Source organism: Chelonia mydas, chromosome 9 (genome assembly GCF_015237465.2).
Source record: "Chelonia mydas isolate rCheMyd1 chromosome 9, rCheMyd1.pri.v2, whole genome shotgun sequence".
NCBI classification, from domain to species: domain Eukaryota; kingdom Metazoa; phylum Chordata; order Testudines; family Cheloniidae; genus Chelonia; species Chelonia mydas.
The window spans coordinates 5,695,103-5,719,808 of NC_057855.1; the positions used below are offsets into that span (position 1 = coordinate 5,695,103).

General features: G+C 49.7%; 1 protein-coding gene across 7 annotated transcripts in view; it reads right to left on the bottom strand.

The window, feature by feature from the left end:
* RUBCN (rubicon autophagy regulator) overlaps positions 1 to 24,706 on the bottom strand; it is a 60,882-nt gene that overhangs the window by 26,131 nt on the left and 10,045 nt on the right. For 3 of the 7 annotated variants that reach the window (XM_037909576.2, XM_037909574.2, XM_043522188.1), the window contains exons 2-10: positions 20,540 to 20,693; positions 14,401 to 14,484; positions 11,177 to 11,336; positions 9,682 to 9,788; positions 8,407 to 8,563; positions 6,285 to 6,848; positions 5,363 to 5,407; positions 1,947 to 2,042; positions 1,285 to 1,400 (exon numbers count right to left, since the gene is read on the bottom strand). In XM_037909576.2, coding sequence (XP_037765504.1) covers positions 1,285 to 1,400; positions 1,947 to 2,042; positions 5,363 to 5,407; positions 6,285 to 6,848; positions 8,407 to 8,563; positions 9,682 to 9,788; positions 11,177 to 11,336; positions 14,401 to 14,484; positions 20,540 to 20,693 — 1,483 coding nt within the window. Of the gene's footprint in view, positions 1 to 1,284; positions 1,401 to 1,946; positions 2,043 to 5,362; positions 5,408 to 6,284; positions 6,849 to 8,406; positions 8,564 to 9,681; positions 9,789 to 11,176; positions 11,337 to 14,400; positions 14,485 to 20,539; positions 20,694 to 21,474; positions 21,662 to 24,706 lie in introns of all 7 variants that reach the window. The other 4 variants (XM_037909577.2, XM_037909575.2, XM_043522189.1 and 1 more) reach the window with 2 other exon arrangements.

The window sequence follows — 24,706 nt, forward strand, 5'->3', positions numbered from 1 at the left end:
GTACTTGTGTGCCGGGCGGGGAGGGTAAACTATTACACACACAAAGAAGGCGGGGGCGCGATCCAATACTCTTGAGAACCACTGTGCTAGGAGACCGGCTGGATCCAGACAGGAAGGAGACAGCTCAAGATGGTCACCTATCAGACCCCACTTCAGAGTTCTTGAGGGATGATGCCAGAACTATTCGCTCTGACAACTCTGGCTCGACCCCCATAGCTCATGGGAGCGGTTTGACTGGGGGCCCAAGCCCACCAACGCAGAGAGAAGCCTACTGGAGAACAAAGAGTCCTGGCTGGCTTTCAAAGGACTCTCTCGGGAGCAAAGGGAAAATCCAGACCGAGACACACTCGGACACATGACGCTGGAGGGGTGTCTGAAGAAGCTAGGCCTGCCTGGGTCGCCATTACAGGATGGTAGGACGTTAGGGGTGACAGATGTGTGTCGGGTATTTTTAAATCCTTTTCTCTGTCTCTCATGTTGTATTCCAACTAAGGAAAAACACTTGGTCTTAAGGAGGCTAGGGTCACTCTCATGGTCACAGGTGCCCAGCACAAAGAAAGGCAAGAGCGTGAAACCCAGCTGGGCCTTCAGGGCAGTTGGTGTATGCAGGGCCCTGTGAGCAAGTCCCAGGCTAAGAGGGGGATTCCTCCCTGGGACAGGTGAGGGCTAGAGGCCCATGACCAAAGCTGGGTGCACTCAGGGATAAGAAAGGGGACAGAGGTGCAGCTAGCCCTGCCACTGTGACAGCCCCACTCTCCAACGTTCCACCATCTGTGGGTCACACAGCACCCAGCACCCAAAGAGAGCAGCTGGCTTTGGTTTTTCCCAACTCAACACTAGTTGCAGATTGTGGCTCTGCACAGTTAAACAGCAGAGGATCACATTGGCCAGGGAACATTATGGGGCTTACAGAGAGGAGCATCACTGTTCCTTACTTGCACTCGGAGGGTAAAACGCTCTGTGATTTACACCTGAACCCCACCGCTTCCCGACTGCCTAAGGCTGGAGCAAACAGCAGACTGACTTCAGGGAAGACAGCAGCGGAGGGAGCCCCAGCAAGCTGCGATAAGCTCACGCTGCACAGTAGCCCCGAGCTATCAACACCAAAGAGCAAACTGAAGTGTGAAAGTAGACCGGCGAGTTCTCTGCGCAGCTCTAAGGCTGGAAATGCTACGGCACTAACACTGGCTTTTCGGTAGGGCTGCTAGCCAGTGGAACCGGAATCACTGACCCAGCAACCAAGGAACACATATCCCCCTGCATCACTCCCTTGCTATCTCCCACCTTCTCCAGGTCTGCACAGCTGCCGAAGTCCTGCTCAGACAGGTAACTGATTAGGGACTGTCCTTCCGAGGGTCTTCGGAACATCCCTTCCCCCGAACTCAGGTACTGGCCAGCATCTAGGAAAGCAAAAGAGAGGTAAATGAAGCAGGGGCATTTTGCAAACCCACAATGCTAAAGAGTCAGAGATCAGACAGGCACGATTCCATTACACGGCCCCAGGGAGCCCAGGGACATGGGGCACCATACTGGCCTCAACACAGGCACTGCCAGACTAGATGACGCGTGGCTGGAGCCAGTCGAGCATCCAGCCCCCGAGAGTGACCACCCTCAGAGTATTCAGAGGAAGGGGCAAGATCCCCACAGTAGGCAGATTGCGGAGGGACAGCTGATCCCAAAGTCTCATCCTAATCCCTACTAGTGAGAGATCACAGCTACTTACCTTGGGCCACTCAACTCTCCTCCCCAGCCCCCCCCAGCCGCTCTTAGATTTAGAGAGACGCAGAGATTTCAGAGCACTGGCCTCACGCACAAGACACCACGCTCATGAGCAAATCCCCATGTGTGCACCGTCAAAAGCTGTCCCGCAAACGTACAAGGACTGAGCACCCGAACCCAGCCGTACTGGTGGTTAACCCTTTCTGCTCACCCCCTGCTCAACTCACCGTACTCCATGTAGAGGGAGCTGGGCGTGCTCACTTCACTGCTCTGGGTGGAGCCAGAGACATGACCCATCACCCTTGAGGTGTCACCCTGGGATTCTTTAAGAGAGACAAGAGCAAAGATGCTCGTCAATAGCAGAAGGGTCCATCCGGGTGATTAACCCCAGCCCCCCGGGACACAGTGGAAGGGAGCAAATGGGACATCACAAGAACATACCATAAAAAAATATAAAATAGAAAAGGAATCAAAGTGGGGAGAAAAGAGTTAAGTCAGCTGGTCTCCAGGGAGAAAGGGGGCAGAGAGCTACGCTGTATCCAGGTCAGTTCCAGGAGGGGGCAGTCCCGGGGCGAGGGACTTCAGGCAGCTAAAATGCAAATTGGCAGACCACAGGCAGCAATCACCAGCTTGCCAGGATTCATCTCTAAGAGCTGCTCCTCCCTTGGATCGGCAGCTCCTCCAGCGCGCAACAGGGCTGCCAGAGAGGGACAATGGGACAGCGTGCAAGAGCCTGGGAAGTGCAGAGTTCATTTGTTCCGCCAGCTAATGCAGCAGGGGACAGGGGGCAGAACTGCAAAGGACGCCCTGCTCTCTTGCTCCTGTGGTGGCAGGGCTGGAAAATTAACTGAGCCTGTTTGGAGCACACTGCGCCTCCTAGCCTTCAGCAGCACTCCCTCTGACGGAGAGGAACCCCCAGCTGGTCCTGCTGGGCCACAGGGCGAGTGACCAGGGTAAGAGCAATGGGATCCTGGGGACTCAGCAGTCCTGGAGGATGCCTAGGACGACGTGGGTGGTGGGGGGGGGGGGGGGGGGGGGGGAATCAGCAGAAGGAGGTGATCTCCAACTCCCTCTAGCCTCTGATTATAGCTGGGGAGAATGGAGTCTTCCATGCACATTGGAGTCCCTGACTTTGCAGCAGCCAGGGCTTAAGGACTCCGACCACTGCACTTGGCAGAGCACGGAAGGGATGTGAAGGTGACCTATACGTGGTGCACCCGGCGCCCCACCCTCCACACACACATGTGACGCAATTCACGTTCTCACAGGGGCAGAGCTCTTTGAGGGATTGCCTCTAGCCGGCCTAATCAGAGGTGAACACCTGTGGGAGGCTGCAGCACCGCAAGCCAGCCCCTGGGATTGGATGGGCTGCTGCAGAGACCAAATGACTTGAGGACTGACTGATCTCAGAACGGAAGCCCTTGGCTGTCGCTGGCATGAAAATGATGACTGAACACACACAAGGGAACAGGGGAGAGCAATGGGACTGACATGTGTGATGTGGAACATGCAATAGCTCCAGGCACTGGGAACAGGGAAGGGACCGCTGGTGTCAACTCAACCAGCAGAGCAGCTCGCACTGCCGCACAAGCAGCTGCTGGACAAGCTCCCCCCCATGCTGCCTGGTAAGCACGCTTTAACCCCTGGTGTGAGGGAGCTCAGTCTCCAGAGACTGATCGGCGCCAGCTGGGAGGTAGCTCCCAGGAACTGGGCTGAGACCAAATCAGTTCCCTGAGGCCACAAAACAGCTTTCAGGTGATCACACCTGACCTGGACGGGGTTTGAACCAGTGTTCTAGGGGCAGAAGCTCCACATCTCATTGCAGATCCCGAGAACTCAGCAGACTACCCCTGCTCAAGCACAAGGTTCCAAGAACTCATCTGCCACAGAGCAAAGAACCTCCAAAAACGGGCACAGAAACAGCCTCAGGGCCACTGCCTGGCCCAGTGCATAGAACCGATCTCCAAACCCTAGGGGGGCTGCCAGTTCTCGGAGCAGCAGCAGCGTAACTGGACGCCGACTCACCGGCGGCGCCTCCTGCTGGTCCATCTCTGGGAATTAGCTCACCAGCCTCCGGAGCGCCCTCTTCAGGCCAGTGTCTTGCCTTGCTGCTGGCTCCCGTGTCCCCCCCAGGACCCCGGTGCCCCTTTCACTGGGTGCTGCCCCCTGGCAGTACCCCACAGTTCTGGGTCCTCCCCTCCCAGGGGAATCCCCCCACCCACTATCCCTACCTCACCTCAGTCATAGGCTCCTGCCAGTCACCAGCTAGCCCCCGCGCCCTGGGGCAGACTGCAGTATGAGCCACTCATCACAGGCAAGGTTGGGTTTGGACCTGCTGCCTCTGCCTACCCGTGGCTGCCCCCTGCAACCCCCGTACCTAATAGACCTTCCCAGGCCTGCAGCCTGGGGCTTTCCTAGGCCAGAGCTCCCCGGCTCCCTTGGCCTTTCCCTAGCCCTGCTCCAAACTAGGTCCTCTATTCAGGTCTCTGCAGCCAGGTCCCTCCCTCTCAGAGCTAGAGAGAGAGTGCTCTTCTGCTCCTGGCTTCCCTGGCTTTTATAAGGCCCGCCGGGTCTGTTTGGGGCGTGGCCCCCAGCTGCGGCTGCTCTGCCAATCAGCCCAGCTCTTCCCCTGCCCCAGCCCTCTCCCAGGCCTGTCTTAAACCCCTCTGGGCCCAAGCCGGTGTCCACCCCGCTACAAGCGGGACCACTAAACAGCAAGCTGAGGCAGGTCTTCTGAGAGCCCACAGCAGCCAGGCACCTTAACCCGCCAGCTCCGTGGAGAGCAAGTGATGCAGCAAGTGAGGTTGGGAGGGGACAGAATCTTGCAGAGATTCCGTAGGAACAGCTGGCCCAGCCTGGTGCATCTGCCAGTACACCCCACCCGGGACACCTTTGCAGACTGCTCGGATACTGTCCTCAGTATTTCTAGCCAAGGAACTCCTAGGGCTTTGTAAACATTAACGGTTCAAGCCTTCCTGTGTCCCAGAAGGAATTATCCCCATTTTACGGAGGGGAAGGCGACCCGAAGCATACAGGTGAGTGGCCTGGTTTGCCGAGATACTGAGCACCCGCAACTCTGTGTAAGTCACGTCGTAAAACAACTTTTCCTGGTTCATGCAGCAAATCCGAGCCCAGAATAGAACCCAAGCGTCTGATCTGAGCACTACACCACAGCTGTGAGCCGAGCGCTTGGTACTGAGAGAACCACGTCCCCGGGAAATGCTGCTCCCAGCTCGGCTAATCCGATATCCTTCCACTGGGCGCTATTCAGCAGTATGGGCCACCCCTCCCTATCTCTTAGCCCCGCACAAGGGGTACGATCTAGCCTGGTTTCCAAAGCGAAGGGGAGAGGATGGGAGCCAATCCAGGGGCTTATCGGAAAACGCCACACAGTGCCATGCAGGGAAGCCAGGGGCAATTCCTGGTCCAGCATGTTGTTGGCCCCAAACCAAGCAGGGATCCTCATTTAGGTCTCATGCATAAACCTGGGGCTCCCTCAAAGCGACTCGGAGAAGGAGAGGGGAAGGAGCCATCAGCGACTCGGGGAAGGAGAGGCTTTTCTAAGTTGACACCAATGTGATAATGGAAATCCTGAACTCAATGCAATGATCACTGATGTGGGGGTGTCTACTGGCTCCCAAACCTGCCACTGGATCTTCTATTATAATGGTGATATCCCTGAGGCCTCCTGGGCAGACAGCGAGGAGGAGGAAGAGGAGAGCATTACGGAAGGAAGAGAAAACAGAGAGAGAGAGACTGGTTACTCACCAAGACAGGAGCCCCATTTTCTACCTGAAGGCAGCACCTCAGCCCTGAAGGGGCGTCCCCTTGGGAACCAGCCTGGCCTCCCAGTACCCACCCACAGAGGCCCCAAAAGGCCCAGCACTCACCTACACAATGGGGAGCTGTTCAGGGAACGCATGCACCCAGTCTATTCTCCCAATCGAACCAGACGAGGGTTCTACCGTTACAACACAGGGCTGTCCCTGCATTCTGGGACCCGGTCCCCAGCCAGGCCCTATTTGTAGTCCGGATGAGACCCTGGAGAGAAGGTTCAGGGAGTCCCTCTGGGGGCGGCTAGGCTAGCACCATAGCCTTAGCGAGGCAGAGAGAGATGGGTAAGCCAACACCTTCTGCCAGCTGACCAAGGGAAGTGAGGCTAGACACCAAGGCAGGGGGTGCTGGACGTTCAGAGCTGGGTCCCAGAGCTCTGCTGGGGGAGGTAGGAGGCTTCCCTCTCCGTCTCTGGGAGTGCGGAGAGCTCTCTGTGCAATGGATAAGCCAAAGGGCAGAGGCCGGACTTCCCCAGCTAGCTGCACATGCAATCCCTCCTTGCCTATTCCTGGCATCGCCCAAGGCCAGTCCAGCAGCTAACTTCAGGTCCCCAGGCTCCACTGGAAGAGAACATTGCAAGGCCTTTAATTAGCTCGTTCCCTTCTTCCTCGCCCAGTGCGCCTATCACCCCCTAACGGTGCACAACACCGATGGTGATGCCCACTGAACTCTCACCCCAAGATCAACGTCCCACCCACCGAATCCCTCCCTAAACGCCGCCCCACCATTACCAGGAGTTTTCCCAGAGGCCACGTTGGTATCGGAGTGCGAGCGTGCATGGCTTCTCTTGAGGATCCCTTGGGGGGTTGACGTCTGCCCCTCTGAAAAGCTGGACCTGCGCAAGAGGCTCATCCCCCTGCTGCCACTGCTCGCACCCTGGTCCTCCACGGAGGAGATGGACTCCGGCTTCTGGGAGCTGCTGGATGAGAACAGGTTGGAACTGCTGCTCTTGTTGCTGTTGGTAATGCTACTGCTGGTGCTGCTCTGGCTGCTACAGGCCCGGCCCTGTCGCCCCAGGTTCCCAATAGCCAGATACTCCGGCCCATCGTTGGCGTCGCTCTGGGCGTCATCCTGGCTACCCGCCCAGGGGTCCTCGCTCTGGCTGGTCACGGTGCTGGTGCTCATCTCGCTGACTGAAGAGGAGTCGTCTCTGGGGGAGGTAACACTGAGCCGGGGGAGGCCAGGTTGGCCCAGAGGGGATCTGTCCTCGGGCAGCAAGAGGGATACGTTGTACGGGGCATTTTCCAGAGGCTGGCTTGTGCTGCTGCACACGGAGGAGCTTGCTGGTCTCCTGTCTGGACAGAGGCAGGAGGGAGAGGTCACACACAAGTGCACAACAGCCCAGATGAGGGCAACGAGCACATGGCTCAACACACTAACAAACCCAGCGCAGGAAGGCCCGGTCAAGGAATCGCTGGTTTTATTAAAAATCCCTTCCTCCCCACCACTCCCATTGGTCTCCCAAGCATGTGTTGGAAGCTGAAAACCAAGGCCCACGTCCTCACTGAAGCTTAATTTCCATCCACTGCACTGGGGTGTTATTGCAGGGTTGCTCAGGAAGGCTGGGACACACAGGAACGCTGGTTTACTGTTGTTGGTTGGTGCAGGAGGGCCAGGCACAAAACCTACTTTTATTGTGCGGTTCTTTTGGGAAGTCCTGGCATGCATATGCACACCCTGGTGCGTTATTGTCAATTGCTTGGACGGGCAGGGCTCTGCGTGGCCACAGGAGCGTAACTTGTCATTAATAAATTAATCTATTAAAACACTAGAATATAAGAGACTAATTCCTGCTAGGTAACAGGTAAAAAAAAAAAAAAAAAAAGCTTAAGATTTAAAGTTGAAATGCAAGAAACCTATGGACTTAGGCCTGTCAGATATTTAGCTTAGCCAAATTAGGCTTTAGGAAAAATTAGCCATGTTATAAAGATACATTAGCATAAGTAAGTTAATAATAAATGTGCTGAGCTTGTGTCTATGTTTGTGTGCTGAGATTTTGAATAATAACTGCTGAGTTTGGATGATCCTGACTAGAAGAGATCAGTAGACACCACAAGATGACCCTTGGTAGCCAAAGTGAACTGTTAGAGATTTCCTTAAGATAACTGCATCTTACTATGGTGATAAGGGGACATAAATGTTACTAAGTTGAAAGAGGAACTATCGAAGTGGCCTATCACGTGACAAGTCCCCCAATATTATCAGGGTGACAGTCCCAAAGATGGACATAAGGGGGTTTAACCCTCATGCATATTAATGAGTTTTGGTGGGCATATGCATAACTTATCATCAATACAACCTGGCAGATGGCTGGAGGTCAGTTTCCTGACCCTCCACAGGAGCCGGCCACTCCACCATTCTTCAGGCTTCCAGAAGGAGACACGAGTGTTATCGGGAATGTAGGGGCTGGACGTGGTTTTCGCTAACCATTGCAATCTATGCACAGTTATGTTAATTGGGTTGTTCTATCTGATCTGATTAAATGAGATCCTTGTTCCCTCCATGCTTCTCAGATCTCCAACAATGATGCTACCCCACCTGGTGGTGTTAGCTCTAATGTTTCAAATGCTGGAGGAGCCATGGAGCTCCGACTTTTGTCTAACACTAGAGTTTAAAAGGGGTTATCAATATTAGTCAATCCCATAACCAATAAACACTACAGTAGCTTATAGTAGGATTGCTCAGGAAGCCTGAGTGACACGCACATGTTATTACAGAACTGCAGGGCCTGACTTTTGAGAAAAGATCGATCCTGAACTATGCACTCTGCAAACAGACCCTGTATAAAAGAGAGTGGGTCACATTCTGAGCTTCCCACGTGCAGCAGGAACACAGAACCCCCACTCCTATTACCTGACGTGCTGGTGGAGGCTGGTTGGTGCAGACTGGAGAAGGATCCGAAGTACCTGTGTTGTGTATAGTCCATAGGAGGGATACACACAGAACCAGGAAGGGCTGTCAGGCTTTGACTCTTCGTCACAGGCAATGGGGCCTCACTCCTTCTGAGAAACTGAACAGATGCAGCACTGTTAATAAACCAGAGCTACAGTGTTAAGTGACAAAGGGAAGTGGACTCAGAGCCCTGAAAGCAGCAACTGTTGAGTCAAAGAGGAATCAACGAGGAGTGCCCAGCGTGAGTGCCTGTTACTAAACGGGGAGGACAGCTGCAGCTCTGGTGTCAGGTGGGATGCTGCCAGCTCTCTACGATAGGGTGAAAAAGCCATAGTAAAAAAGGGAACCAGCCCATTGTTCTCAATTAAGCAGCAGGCTCCCATGTGGAAACTACCAGGCTCTCAGTGTGATGATCCAGGGCCAGCGGAGGGACCTGACGCGCACACAGCCATCAATCCTGCTGTGCCATCCAGCGGAGAGAACACAGCCACACAGTTTAATAAACAGTCACCAGGACTTCTCATCTGGAGACCTCAAAGCTCTTTGCAGAGAACACGACGGGGGTGGGGGGTGGGGGGGACGGGAGGGGAGGGGGAGATGACCTGTTCACCCTGTTGTACAGATGGGGAAACTAGCAAAGGGGTGAAGTGACCAGCACAAGGCCATAAAGGAAGTCAGTGGCAGCAGAGGCACAAATAAAACCCAGCTCTCCTGGCTCCGGAACGCTTCTTCTCCCCAACAGGCTGTACACATCAGTCCATCGGTGTCCTCCCAGTGGCAGTCCTGGTTCCTGTTACTATGCCCGGATTTGAACATGTAACACACATCACATTCCACCTGTAATCCCTAGGAAACCCACACACCTAGAACTTCAAGGCTCTTTTCAGAGGAATGACTGGTTCCTACCCCCCCCCCCCGCCCCCACTAAAATGTGACTCTTGGAAGCCAATCAAAACAGGACATGGCCCAGTGTGTGCCCTGAATGTCCAACTCCATTAAACAAAGACAGCCCCATGCCCACTGCAGCCCATTTTTAACATCACACAGGCATCATTGGCAGAGAAGCCAGCTCCTAATCAGCTGTTTCCCATCTCTCTTCTAGCTCCTTCTGCGAAGAACCCCAGCCAAGGAGTAAAAGCCTCCTCCAAGGGGCTGCGTGTGCTCTGCGTGAGACACTGTGCGAGGGAGTCACCGTTCACCAAGGAGAGACGGACACAAAGCAGGGGCTCTTCTCACCATGGACGTGTCAATCTGAGCCAGAAGTCTGGGGTTGTTCTGTTCCACAGCCTCCAGGCACTGTAACATGGCTGTGACGTGGGCGTCACTGAGCAGGAAGGCAGCGTCTGGAAGGAAGTGGCAGCTGAAGGTTGGTCACGCTGGTGAGATTCATGGCACCCCGCTGCTGCCCTTAGCAGACAGGGATTTGTGGTGTGATGCAAAGGGGACTATGCAATTATTTAATACATGACACTGGAGACAAACTCCCAGTCCCTCCCTGAGCCAGAGCCTTGGCCAGCTCCATTGCGGCAAGACAGAACAATCGCAGAACAGTCTCTCTGCTGCCATGCTAGCTAGGATAAGATGACAATCATCTGGGCATAATCATTTGGGATCAGGAAGATCATGGGCCCATCTCATGGCCACGGCTGTCCTCGTATCTATTATCAACAGGCAAGGGGTCTCTCACATGGCTGAAAGAGAAGTAGGCAGGGCTGGGCACTGCTGGGCCAGTCAGGTTCTCAGAGAGTACCTGGAAAGTGCCGTAAGCCAGCTGAAGTCCATGGAAAAAGGGCCAGTGGCAGACACAAAGCCCACTGATATCCATTGGAAAGGTGTCAGTGACTAAGCTGGTACCCAGAGCTCAGGGTCAGAGTCTCTGGAAAAGGCCGCACTCCAGATCCAGTGGCCAATCCTGAACTGGGATCTTCCTGTTTGAGGCTATTGTTACGCCAAAGCCTTTTGGTTCCTTTCTTTGAATTAGAGCTGGTGGGAAACAGTTTTCCTGTCCTGCCAGAATTTATCATTTAAAACCATTTTCCCCTCTCAAATTGGGATGAAAAGTCAAAAAGTCTCCAATTTTTGCAAACCAAAAATCTGAAAAAAATGTGGATCAGGTCACACCGTTCCATTTTCTACCTTTATTTTAAAACACGCCCCCCCCCCCCGCAAATAAGTTAAAATTCTAAACAAGTCATTTTGAGTCAAAAAATGAAATTTTTTGTTTAGAAAATGTCAAAATGGGATCCTGACAATTCTGACCAATGCTTGAAATGGGCAACTCACCGAAACTGACCCTTTCCCGTGAAGAGTTTTGGTTCTGATGCATCGGTATTTTCCAACAAAAAAGCTTTCCATCAAATACTTCCCAGCCAGCTCTAATTTCAACCTAGACAGACACAGGGCGGCTCAGGAACAAAACCAGACCTTGTATCCCTGCTGCCCCCACCTGCTTAGAGGCGGGACCTGGCATTGGACATTGCCAGAAACAGGCTCCTAGACTGCAAGGACCACTGGACAGATCCCGAGCAGTGCTATAAGGAATCTTAATCCACCCCCAAATTACACGTTATGGAATCCCTCACATCCTGGCATCCTCTGGGCTACAGAATTTCCTACCCTCCCCCATCCCAGCATTCTATGTGCTACCGAAGCCTGTGTCCATGGCTGGAGAGAAGGGCATGCCTCGACATTCTCCTGGGGGGAAGGAGATTGTCTCCACGGTGCTGCTTACCTGTGTAGAATTTCCTGATGTACTGTCTGTTCTCAAGCAGCGGTTTCAGCTGTGCGGAGAGGCAGTGGAACTGCAGACTGTGCTGTAGCCACAGCTCCGCTACGGCTCGACGACTGACGCCATCTGCGTTTGGCTGGCCATCCTCATGCAGGCTGATGAACTGGAAACGGACACCGCACACAAGTCAAGTCAGACAGAGACTAGTGGGCTCACGAGAGCAACGCACCGGTGTCTGCTAACCCTGGAAAGCCAATCGTAGGTTCAGTAGTGGACACTGGGCCATCCAGCAACTTCCTGTCACCAGGCATTGACTGACAGCATACAGTTGTCTTGCAGCAGCACTGTAACCATCCACTCTTGACAGCCGGGGGGAGCTACGGACCAAGCCAGCACATTTACAAGGGAAACAGCTGCACTGGGAGGGAATTCCGCACCAAAGGTCAGTAAGAACATAAGAACAGCCAGACCAATGGTTCATCTAGCCCAGTGTCCTGTTTTCCAACAGTGGCCAATGCCAGGTGCTCCATTCAGAGGGAATGAACAGAACAGGCAATCGAGTGATCCATCTCGTCATCCACTCCCAGCTTCTGGCCAACAGAGGCTAGGGACACTCAGAGTATGTTGTTCCATCCCTGCCCATCCTGGCTAACAGACATTGATGGACCTTTCCTCCGTGAATTTATCTAATCCTTTTTTGAACCCAGTTATACTTTTGGCCTTCACAACATCCCCGGCGATGAGTTCCACAGGCTGACTGTGCCTTGTGTGAAGAAGTGCTTCCTTTTGTTTGTTTTTAACCTGCTACCTGTTAATTTCATTGGGTGCCCCCTAGTTCTTGTGTTATGAGGGGTAAATAACACTTCCTTATTTACTTTCTCCACACCAGTCAAGATTTTATAGAGCTCTCGAATAGCCCCTCTTCGTTTTCTCTTTTCCAAGCTGAAAAGTCCCAGTCTTTTTAATCTCTCCTCATACGGAAGCTGTTCCACACCCCTCATAGTTTTTGTTGCCCTTCTCTGGATCTTTTCCAATTCCAATACATCTTTTTTGAGATAGGGCAACTAGATCTGCTCGCAGTATTCAAGACGTGAGTATACCATGGATTTATACAGAGGCATTATGACATTTTCTGTCTTCCTATCTGTCCCTTTCCTAATGGTTCCTAACATTCTATTAGCTTTTTTGACTGCTGCTGCACACTGAGCGGATGTTTTCAGAGAACTCCAAGATCCCTTTGTTGAGTGGTAAAAACTAATTTATACCATATATATATAAATAAAATTGGAATTATGTTTTCCAATGTGCATTACATTGCATTTTCAACACTGAATTTCATCTGCCATTTTGTTGCCCAGTCACCCAGTCTTGTGAGATCCCTTTGTAACTCTTTGCAGCCTGCTTTGAACGTAACTAGCTTGAGTAATTTTGTATCGTCTGCAAATTTTGCCACTTCACTGTTTACCTCTTTTTCCAGGTCATTTATGAATATGTTGAATAGGACTGGTCCCAGTACCAACCCCTGGGGGACACCACTCTTTAACCCTCTCCATTCTGAAAATTGACCATTTATTCCTACCCTTTGTTTGCTGTCTTTTACCAGTTACTGACCCATGAGAGGTCCTTCTCTCTTATCCCATGACTGCTTACTTTGCTGAAGAGCCTGTCAAAGGCTTTCTGAAAGTCTAAGTACACTACACCCATTGGATCATCCATGTCCATATGTTTGTTGACGCCCACAAAAATTCAAATAGCTTGGTGAGACGTGATTTAACTTTATAAAAGCCATGTTGACTCTTCCCCCAACAAATCATGTTCATCTATATGTCTGATTATTCTGTTCTTAGTTTCAACCAATTTCCCTGGTGCTGAAGTTAAGCTCGGATCACCCCTGGAGGCTTTTTTAAAAATTGGTGCCACATTAGCTCTCCTCCAGTCATCTGGTACAAAAGCTGATTTAAATGATAGGTTACATACCACAGTTAATAGTTCTGCAATTTCATATTTGAGTTCCTTCAGAACTCTTGGGTGAATACCATCTGGTCCTGGTGACTTATTACTGTTTGTTCCAAAACTTCCTCTATTGACAGTTCCTCAGATTTGTTACCTAAGAAGAATGGCTCGGGTGTGGGAATCTCCCTCACATCCTCTGCAGTGAAGACTGATGCAAAGAATTTGTTTAGTTTCTTTGCAATGGGCTTGTCTTCCTTGAGTGCACCCTTAGCATCTCTAATCTCTGGGGGCCTCACTGATTGTTTAAAGAAAAGGAGTACTTGTGGCACCTTAGAGACTAACCAATTTATTTGAGCATAAACTGATTGTTTAGCAGGCTTCCTGCTTCTGATGTACTTAAAAAAAATGTTTGCTGTTAGTTTTTGGGTCTTTGGCTAGTTGCTCTTCAAATTCTTTTTTGGCCGGCCTCATTATACTTTAACACTTGACTGTCCAGAGTTTAAGCCCCATCCTTGACCTGTTCTAAGGCCTAGTCTTGCCACTTAGCAACATCATCATCAGAACTGACGAAGCATCCCTGATCTGAACCACGGTACGGTCCGATTGCTGTAGTCCCTGCCCCCCTAGTGCTTATCCCCATCTCTCAGCGTGTTTGGTCCCAGCTGAGGCCACATGCTCTTTGGAGAAAGGACATGGTCCTTTGTCTATCAAGAGCTATGCAGATGAGCCCTGCCATATATGTGACCTCAAAGCACGTGACACTGTTCTGGGTTTTGTATGAAGAGTTTAGGACAAAGCAGGGGCAATTAGTGCCAGCTGTGGTGGCAGTTAGTGAAGGAGCTGCAGGAATGAGAGACCAAAAACCTGTTTCTCATAGACCACAAGTCATCCATGGTCTTGAATTGAACTCTGTCAAGCCTTCTGGGATGCAGCTTGTACAGAATATGAGGCTGCATACTTTTGATCATCCCCCTTAGTTTAAGGGGCACTGAGTTCACTCACAAATTAAACATGATAGAGGGATTATAACAAAATGTCTCCTCCCTCAATCTGTCAAACCAAGACAAGAGGATCACTCCAAGGAAGCGAACTCCACTGCCAGGGTGTCCCAGCTGCTCCATGGCAGGCAAACCGCAGCCTAACGCTTCAGTCACTCAGTTAATCGTGAGAATCAAACTGTGCAACTTAGTCACTCTTTGCTGGCCAGGGAAAGCAACAGCCTTGAGATCTCCAAGCCAGCCCCGTCCTCCAATCCCAAACACGCCAGAACTCACCTTCTCCACGTGATGAGCAGAGTGCGGGCTCAGCCAGCGGATGTCTTTCACAAACTGCCAGTAATCTGTCTGCCTGCAGTACACCTGCCCGGAAAACGCACAGTTAGACTCCGCCTGATAAACCCCGCCACAATCACGACAGGTGCTGAGAGACCAGCGCAGTTCATGCGACCTTCGGCAGCCTCTCGTGAGGTCGCCGCACCACTCAGCTGACAGCACGAGTCACTCGCAGGCATTGATGTGGGTGAGAGAGAAGAAGGGTGTCCTAGGGGTTGCGGCATTAGGGACTTGGGAGACCTGGATTCAATTCCCGGCCCTGTCACAGGCTTCCTGAGTGACCTTGGGCAAGTCTCTCTGCGCCTCCGTTCCCCATCTGTGACATGGGGATAATAGCCCTGCCTCACAGGTAGGTGGGGTGTATAAACTCATTGCTTGTGAGGTTCTCAGCTACTTCCATGATGGGAGCGATAGAAGTAACTTATATACACACACACGCGCGCGCGCACACACACACGGAGGGGGAGGGATAATAGACAGACACACATACCTTATCTAATTAACCCTTTCCTAACACATGCAGGATGTGAACGAGTCAGCCATGCCAGTAGGACACCCAGTGCTTTCAGTGCCAGCACGTTCCACCGAACGACTGAACTGCAGAGTAACTTAGTATTTCCCACCCCGGAGTGCAATAATCTGCTGTAGGAGACACAGGACAGGAGATAAGCAGTGGGACCCCGGATCTGCATGACCCTAGAGCCAGCTCTCAGGCCCCACTGCAAACATGAGTGGTGAGCAGCTTATTGAACTACACCTCTGCCTGCTCTTGCAGCAAACCATTCCTCGCACAGCTGGCCACAGGAGCAACACTCAGGCACAGGGCTGCAGGAGCAGCGCACTGGTACTGTCTGGGTCTCATCTTGCTACACAGCCCACCGGGGCCCCTGAAGAACCAGCAGTAGATGTCCCCTGGCACTCAGCAGCCCGGAGCCTTTTTGCAAACAGGCACAGGGAGCAACAAAACAAGAGGGGGCGGAGGGGGGAAGGGGAAGTAAAAAAAGAGGAAGCATATGGAGAGGAAAAAAGGCAAAGCATAGCAATTGCATGGCGGTCTGGTGTGAAAGGGAGAGGGTTATTCATTAATCTACTGCCAGGGGGCCCAACAAAAGGAGGCGGCTGAGAACTAGCACCTGGACTGCGGCTCACAACCCAGGTGCCAAACACCCTGCCAGACGCACCTCCTGCCCTGCCAGACGGACAAGGAACGGCCCAGCTGTCCCCCGATTTCCAGCGGACAGAAGAGTGCAGGAGGAAAGCAGCTGGAGGAGAGGACTGGCAGTGAAGAGATCCCACCTATTTCCAGGCTGGGCTGGCAGCCTGGGCATATTTGACCCTTAGCACAGCGAGAGCGAAACAAAGCGCAATCCAAGCTGGGAGGGCAGAGCCGTTCAGAGTCCAGCGAAGCAGGAGAGAGGAAATTTTGCCCAGCCACGCCACGGGGGCTCATCGCAAAGTAGCAACCTTATTAGCCCCATGCAGCGCCAAGGTGACGCCGCACCAAAGTAATGGGGAGCGGATCGCCATTCTGCCTGTTGGGAAAGTGGTGCAGGTTATAGGCTGCAGCATGAGGAAGGTGAGGCAGTGCGGGGAACGTTCCAAATAAATCCTCCTCTCTACACCAGCCCCAGACACTCTTCAGCTTCAGGATGACAGAGTGCACAAGGCAGAGAGATTCAGGCGTGAAATCAGACCTTTCTCCCCCTTACCTCTGCCTGGTTACTTCATGGCCACCATCACCACCTGCTTCGTGCTTCTGTGCTCTACTGCGCAACCCAGGGGGAAAGGGCTAATTTTAAGGCTGAGACCTGTGTCTTAAAGGGACAGCGTCCCATCCCCTTGCAACAGAGCCATGGTTAATTTAAGGAGTGAGCTTTCATGACAGGAAGGAGGGAAATGAGGACCCTGACTCTTCTGGATTAAAGTGGAACTCTACTCCCCTACACCAGCCCTGGGAACACAATTGTGTGACTGAATCAGAATTATTCCCCACAGGCTCAAGGAGAGTACAACACTCTTGTAAGGTCCCAACCGAAGAGAGCTAGTGGGCTTGGTTGCTCAGAGGCAGAGGGAAATGTTCCCCAGATTCCAGCTGCTTTCAAGGTAAAGCAAATCTGGGAACGGGGACATTTGAATGCCGTTTGCAGTGTTAAGCTGCATGCTTGCCTCTCTTCACTTGTTCTCTTGAAATTTTTGCCAAGTTCAACATTGCACAAGCCGCTGTTATCAGTATTCTCTTTCTTAACAGCAGCACGGGAAGACCTTTCTGACCAGACAGCAGTGCAAAAGGAGTCTAACTTCAGGGAGGGACAGAGGCCAACACAAAAACATCCTGGCAAACAAAGCAGCAGAGATTGTGTGTCTTCTAACATTGCAAGCCATCAATGGGCTCTCCTGCACTGCTAAGCAGCTAGGAAGCAGGCTTGAAATTTAATGCAGCATGCTGCTAGGATGGCATATTTTGTTTGCTCTCAGTTGACGTCTGTCTCCGCTTTCTTTGGAGAGGTTATCCCGTTTTATTAGTTACGCTTCTTGTTAAAGATCAGCTGCAAAGGAAATATTTTTTGTTTATGCCATGTGCTACTGCTTTAGGAGAGGTATAAAAGTGGCCTCGGTATTCCCCCCACCCACAACAACATGTTTTAACTTAGAAATATCAAAAACATCAATTGTTTTCTTCCCTGGGTTTTGGGCCTTTTTGTTTTTTTGAAAACTAGACTATTACTAACCTAAACTATTAGGTTTCAGAGTAGCAGCCGTGTTAGTCTGTATCCGCAAAAAGAACAGGAGGATTTGTGGCACCTTAGAGACTAACAAATTTATCTGAGCATAAACTTTCGTGAGCTACAGCTCACTTCATCGATGCATTCAGTGGAAAATACAGTGGGGAGATTATATACACAGAGAACATGAAACAATGGGTGTTCACTCTAACTAGAGTGATCAGGAAAGATGAGCTATTACCAGCAGGAGAGCGGGAGGGGGTGGGGGAAACTTTTGTAGTGATAATCAAGGTGGGCCATTTCTAGCAGTGAACAAGAACATCCGGGGGGGGGGGGGGGGAATAAACAAGGGGAAATAGTTTTACTTTGTGTAATGACCCATCCACTCCCAGTCTCTATTCAAGCCTAAGTTAATTGTATCCAGTTTGCAAATTCATTCCAGCAGTCTCTTGTTGGAGTCTGTTTTTGAAGTTTTGTTGAAGAATTGCCACTTTTAGGTCTGTAATCGAGTGACCAGAGAGATTGAAGTGTTCTCCAACTGGTTTTTGAATGTTATAATTCTTGACGTCTGATTTGTGTCCATTTATTCTTTTACGTAGAGACTGTCCAGTTTGACCAATGTACATGGCAGAGAGGCATTGCTGGCCCATGATGGCATATATCACATTGGTAGATGTGCAGGTGAACGAGCCTCTGATAGTGTGGCTGATGTGATTAGGCCCTATGATGGCGTCCCCTGAATAGATATGTGGATACAGTTGGCAACGGGCTTTGTTGCAAGGATAGGTTCCTGGGTCAGTGGTTCTGTTGTGTGGTTGCTGGTGAGTATTCATCATCTGGACCCATGGAAAAGTAGCCCAACCAAGAAAATAACAGAACCCCACTAGCCATCACCTTCAGCCCCGAACTAAAACCTCTCCAGCGCATCATCAAGAATCTACAACCTATCCTGAAGGACAACCCTTCACTCTCACAGATCTTGGGAGACAGGCTTGAATAAAGACTGGGAGTGGATGTGTCATTACACAAAGTAAAACTATTTCCCCTTGTTTATTTCCCCTCCTACTGTTCTTGTAAATTGCTGGAAATGGCCCACCTTGATTATCACTACAAAAGGTCCCCCCCCACCGTCCCCACCCCCTGCTGGTAATAGCTCACTTTTCCTGATCACTCTCCTTACAGTGTGTATGGTGACACACATTGTTTCATGTTCTCTGTGTATATAAAATCTCCCCACTATATTTTCCACTGCATGCATCTGATGAAGTGAGCTGTAGCTCACGAAAGCTTATGCTCTAATAAATTTGTTAGTCTCTAAGGTGCCACAAGTACTCCTTTTCCTTTTTTAGAGTATTAGGGTGAGAGTTCTCAGCCCTGGAGACAGAGTTTTTATTTTATATACAATAAAAATATATAACCCCCAGGGCTGAAAAAACTCCCACCCTAGTTCTCCAGTGTGCATGTGTGTAGATATATTTTATTTTCAACTGGAAGCCAGTATGTGGGGTCACTGTTGAATCATTCCCAAAAAATGCTTCTCCCCTGGTGTGTCAGGAGTCTGAATGAAACATGTGGGAGAGTCAGATTCAACACCCCCTCCCCAGCTACTATCCATTCAGTCTCTTGTGATGTCGCAATCCCAATTTCTCCAAGGAAAGTCAAGACCTGATACTTCTAATAACAAAAAACAAATGGGAAAAGAACCTTCTTCGCATGTAATAAAAGCACCAAAACAAAAAAAAAAAGGGGGGGTGGGGGGGCAGCACTTGCTCTTGCTAAGTAGATCCAACATCTAAACTGTTCACAGATCCTTGGGCATGAACAACCCCCAGTGCACTGAAAGCGTTCAGTTATTCCAACTGTGTAATCAATGAATAACAGGGTCTGTCTGAAGTGTGTTTCCTTAAAACAAGTACTGTGCATCTAGCACAAATCAAGAGCCAGCAGGTTATTTCGAAGTTTGCTGATCACCCACCCAAGTTCATTTGCACCTGTGCCAATAGCGGGCAAATTTTCAAGAAGAAACTACTGCAGGGTGGAAATGGTAAGCAGAGGGGTAGACAGTCTCAGGGCTCTGTCTGAATGCAAAGAATCTTTTTGGGGGCGGGGGCAAGGAGGGAGAGAAGAGGCTGGCTTTAGGGCAGCAATGGTAAAGGGAATGGATCCAGATAAGCCAGGGGTTCTCAATCTTTTCCTTTCTGAGGCCCACTCCAACAGGCTATAAAAACTCCCTGGCCTACCTCTGCCAAAACTACTGGTTTTCTCCATATAAAAGCCAGGGCTGGCATTAGGGTGTAGCAAGCAGGGCAACTGCCTGGGGCCCCATGCCACAGGGCCCCCCCGTGAAGCGAAGTTGCTCAGGCTTTGGCTTCAGCCCCAGTGGCAGGGCTCAGGGTCCCAGGCTTCAGCACCATGGGGGGGCTTTGGCTTTCTGCCCTAGGCTTCAGCGAGTCCAACGCTGGCCCTGCTTGGAGAACCCCCTGAAACCTGCTCGCAGTCCCCCAGGACCACTGATATAATCAACAGCAGCCAGGAAGCAGTGAGGGCAAAACAAGAGAGATCATGTTTGTGTGAAGTATGGATGCAGGAATCAGAGTGATTTATTATCTAATAATCAAGAACGTTAAGGAATAGGGCTTCTCCTCCCAGACCAGGCTAAGAAGCTGCAACCCTGCCCAAGACCCCACATTTCAGTTCCATGTTACCAGATTGCCTCATTACAAATTCAGCATTGTCATTGCTGGGGGTCCAACAGGCAGAAACAAATGGGTGGGTGGGGCCAGCTTCTCACAGCAGAGATCACCAATGCTTAGCAAAATGTGGCATGAAATGATAGGAGAGGTGAAGTGACAGGAACCCAAATCCAGTAGCTGCAGGGGTTTCCGTAGTGTGATGAAGCCTGAAGCAAGACCATTCCCTGGGTTGATGGCTTCCTATGTTCATACTGACAATTTACCCATATGAGAGGATTTCACTGCACTGTATAAATATTAACCTTCCCTATCCCCTTCTGAGTAGGGCAGGATCATCACGGGAAATATGAGGCACAAAGAGAGGAAATTACTTGCCCAAGGTCAAACAGCAAATCAGTGACAGAGCAGGGGATAAAAACCCAGGAGTCCTGACTTTCAGTCCTGTTGCAGAAAACAATCCCGCCTTTAGAGCTTTAGCCCCTGCAAACTTGATGCTAATAAAACCATCGGCCTGCCGCTTCAATGCAAATAAGGCTCACTACAGATCATCTCACTCGTGACTTCCAGAAGTCACGCACCAAAGGACTGTCTCAGTAATCAAAGCACCACCTGTTAGAACAGCAACATGGTGATAAACGCCAGATTGCCCCACATGCAAAACCCTACCTTGTCGTGGATGAGCCCGTGATAGAGGATGCTGTGCATATCCCTGCACAGCCGCTCCAAGCCGCCATACTTAGACCAGACGTTTGGGTTGTTGCTGGACACCAGTCCCTCAACTGTGGTCTTCAAATTGCCCAGCAGTTTCCAGTGCTCCTTCCTGCACATGCAAAAGAACACACAGTGCCAGTTAGTTCCCCTCAAATCGATCAAAGTTTAGTGGCCTGACAACAGAATTAAACGCTGCCCAATTGGGCTCTGGTGCAATTAAAACCTTTGGGTAGGAGATCTAGAAGCCGGCATGGCATGGGCATCTGTACACACACTGCTGGGCTGTAGGCCTCCTGCCCGAGGGTTTAAGTTCACTAGACTCTAGCTAGTGTATTGACTGCTCCACTCATGAATATGCCTGCACAGTCTACTGAGCGCAAGATGTTGCAGGCTTGGAGGGGACCAATACAACAGAACATTGCATAAGAAAGATGGATGCCAAAGCCGACTCAGATTCCATCTGTGCTGGGTCATGTTTGCATGCTACCTCCCTCAAATGCTGATGCTATCTACAGATCTCAGCCCTGCATGCAGCCCTCAACGCAATCTAGTGCTTGAGCACTTCCAGGGGGAGACCCTGTCTCTTCTGCACAGAAACACCATGAGAGAGGAGTTCAGGATGGTATCTGCTGATCATTCAAAGGATATGCAAGTGTAATGGGAATTTCCTAATCCAACTCCAGGATCAGGTGACTAAAACATAATAATTATACAGTTAAATAGAAGATGGGTAGGCTAAGTCCAGCTCTACAGTAAGGACAATATCAAGAACGGCTCTCATAGTCCCTAAATTCTGTATTGAGTCCAAGTGGAGATTTTAAAAAAAAACTTTTTAATGAAATTGTGTTCCAGTCCGGGTGAATGTAAGCCACACATCCTGGGTAACTTACTACTTCCACAGTGCATCTCACAAACACGGAGCACCTCATCACACCCCCATTTTACAGATGAGGAAATGGGGACAGGGAGGTAACAGAAGTTGGCCACGGTCATGCAGGAAGTCAGTAGTAACTTCAGGAATGGAACCCAGGTGACTTGACTCCAAGATCCCCAGCATTAGCCGCTAGACAACTCTGCCTGAGAAATATAAATCCCTAAGTAAACAAGAGACAACTGTACTGAGGAATATTTGTTTAATGCATAAAAAACTAAATAAAAAGACTCTAGTCCCAAAGGCTCAATCAGTTCATATTTAGCCCTCAAATGATATTCTGTAAAAGCAATCTTTCATAGAACTATACACCAACAGAAACGCTGCCACAGACATTTCAGAAATCCCAACAAACAGGTCCCTGCAGGGTTTGTAACCCAGGCATTACAGCACATGCTAGGAGGAGACTCTAAAAGTGAAACTGACCAGAAAACTAGCAATGAAGTGTTCAGAGTAGCAGCTGTGTTAGTCTGTATTCGCAAAAAGAAAAGGAGTACTTGTGGCACCTTAGAGACTAACCAATTTATCTGAGCATAAGCTTTCGTGAGCTACATCCGATGCACCCGATGAAGTGAGCTGTAGCTCACGAAAGCTTATGCTCAAATAAATTGGTTAGTCTTTAAGTTGCCACAAGTACTCCTTTTCTTTCAGCAATGAAGTGATTATCTATTCTCACTGCCTAAGCTGATTAAAATGTAAAAAGTGAAAAAGCAGGATAAACAATGAAAAATATATTAGATTTCTAACAGGCTTGCATTTTTAACGTGAGGCAGTATTTGCAGCATAGATATGGACATCTGTTTTTAAAATGTAAAATAATACTGATATTTGAACCTTTGAAAATAATTTTTTCTCAGCCACAAATAGTGTCTTTGTTGGAACTATTACATTATCATCTCAGCACCGGTTATGTTTACAATGAATCAGCAGATGAGAGAAACACTCAGCTCTCTTCCAGGCCTTCTCTGACAACCCCAAAATTTTTTTTAAAAAAGGAAGACTTGTGGCACCTTAGAGACGATCAAATTTATTTGAACATAAGCTTTCGTGAGCTACAGCTCTCGTTGTTTGTCAGTTTAAATTGCTGAGAGGGCCTATTCATTTTGCCAAGGGCATTTGATAAGGAAAGGAACAGCAAGCACATTAACTCAGTGACAGTGCAGTAATTCATCAAGAATTAAGGGCAGGATCAGTTTCTTCTCAAAGACATGCAAAATAACAAGCTCACACAGCATTTGAAAGGATCGAGATCTAACCAGGATGGAGGAGTTCATCCTACAGTAAAAACCTCTACTCAACACTAGCGCTCCAATGATCTGCAGAACCCGTGTCAGAGGATTGTGCCACAGAAATTCCCCAAAGATCTTAAAGTGACGTTAACAGCCAATGTGAACAACTCTCCAGTATCACTTAATGCAAGCTTCTTTCTTTTTTTGTACAGTCACTTGGCAGTTTTTGTAAAGCATGCTGAAGGACTGTTCATAGTGGGGTGAAACAGTAAACAGGATAAAACGTAGCATGCATGTTAATACACTCAGAGCTTCAAGATTTCCTTCTGGTTGTATTTCATGTTTCAGGGTGCAAGCTGATGGCGTTTGAGAGGCAGGATGGCATTCTAGCCCACCCTTAAAACGTACAGAGCTGCACAACTCCCCGAATGCCTCAGATCTGTGCCAGTGCCAGAGGCAGGACATTAGTCCAGACAGACCAATAGTCTGAGCTGGCACAGGAATGCCTATGCACAAGATACGGTTACTAAATATTACACGATACACAGACAAATCCAGCAATTTGAGTGCACACATAACGTTTGCTCCCAGCCCCTGACTTTACACTAGATTCTCATTGGCCCCCAAGCTGCCTTAAGAGCAGCCTAGCTGTCAGACAGTTTAGCCCCAGCTTCCAAAAATTATTAAAAGAAAACAGGGCCTAACTCAGCTGGGACTGTGGGGAGAGAGCGAATTCTACACCAGATTCCAGGGCCAGCCTCCTTCTTTGGATCCTAACTGGTTGGCTCATTTAGAGACAGTAAAAAGCTTAACGAGCCTTGATTCCACCAACCCACTCTTCTAAATTTACACAGAAATTTCTGTCTCAACACAGAGGAGGTGAGCCTGCTTTGCATACTGACAGGGGAAGGAAGCTGAGGCCTCTAGCCACAGATCTGTGCTAACCTAGCAGCTGCTCTGTCACCTCTGGGATATTTCCAGGCCTCAGTCAGATTGGGGAAGTGGGAGTGAAAGCGCAGCCAGAGTCTGAATTTAGATCTTACAGCTCGTGATTCCAGGAAACTCCCTTTTAGTTGTTATTATTGTGCTATAAAAAGTATCCAACACGCACATACTGCAGGGGTGTGTCCGCTACACATCAGAGCCTTGGGAAGGTGTTTAAACCCCATGCCCTTTTTATGCAAACCTGCCTTGGCACATCCTTTCCAAAAGTAAAACAACTGCATTCCAAGGGAGTGGAGTCACTGTTCTCTGCTGACACAGAATTTGTCCTTGGAGTTTTGGGGTTGTTTTGTTTAAGGCACTGTGTCAATGAACCAAGATACACATAAGAAACCACAATCAGCTAAACAAAAACAGATGTAAAGGGAAAGATAGGAAATTATTTGGTAGAAAGATGAAAGAGAAATAGGCATTAAAATCTCTGATCTCGTGACAATGATTTTACAGGTTTCAGAGGGGTATCCTTGTTAGTCTGTATCAGCAAAAAAAACAAACCCTAGGAGTACTTGTGGCACCTTAGAGACTAACATTAATTGATTAGTCTCATTATAGTTGGTATGGCAACACCTATTTTTTCATGTTCTCTGTGTATATATATCTTCCTACTGTATTTTCCACTGCATGCATCCGATGAAGTGGGTTTTAGCCCAGGAAAGCTTATGCCCAAATAAATTTGTTAGTCTCTCAGGTGCCACAAGTACTCCTCAATGATTTTACAGTATAGCACTTTTCATCCCAAAGCACTTCACAAGCTAGACATGCAAGAATCTGCTCATCATTGAAAATGCAGCCACCTCTGGGTTGAGAAGTGTCATCTCTGTAACGGCACACAGCAACACTGCACAACAGTTTAAGATAAGAAATTAAAAATTCTACAGCCAACAGCAAATGCATGGGGAATTCAGAGAGGCAGAACTGAGCTACCCACATTGGAGTTTGGTCTGGACCTACAGGATAACA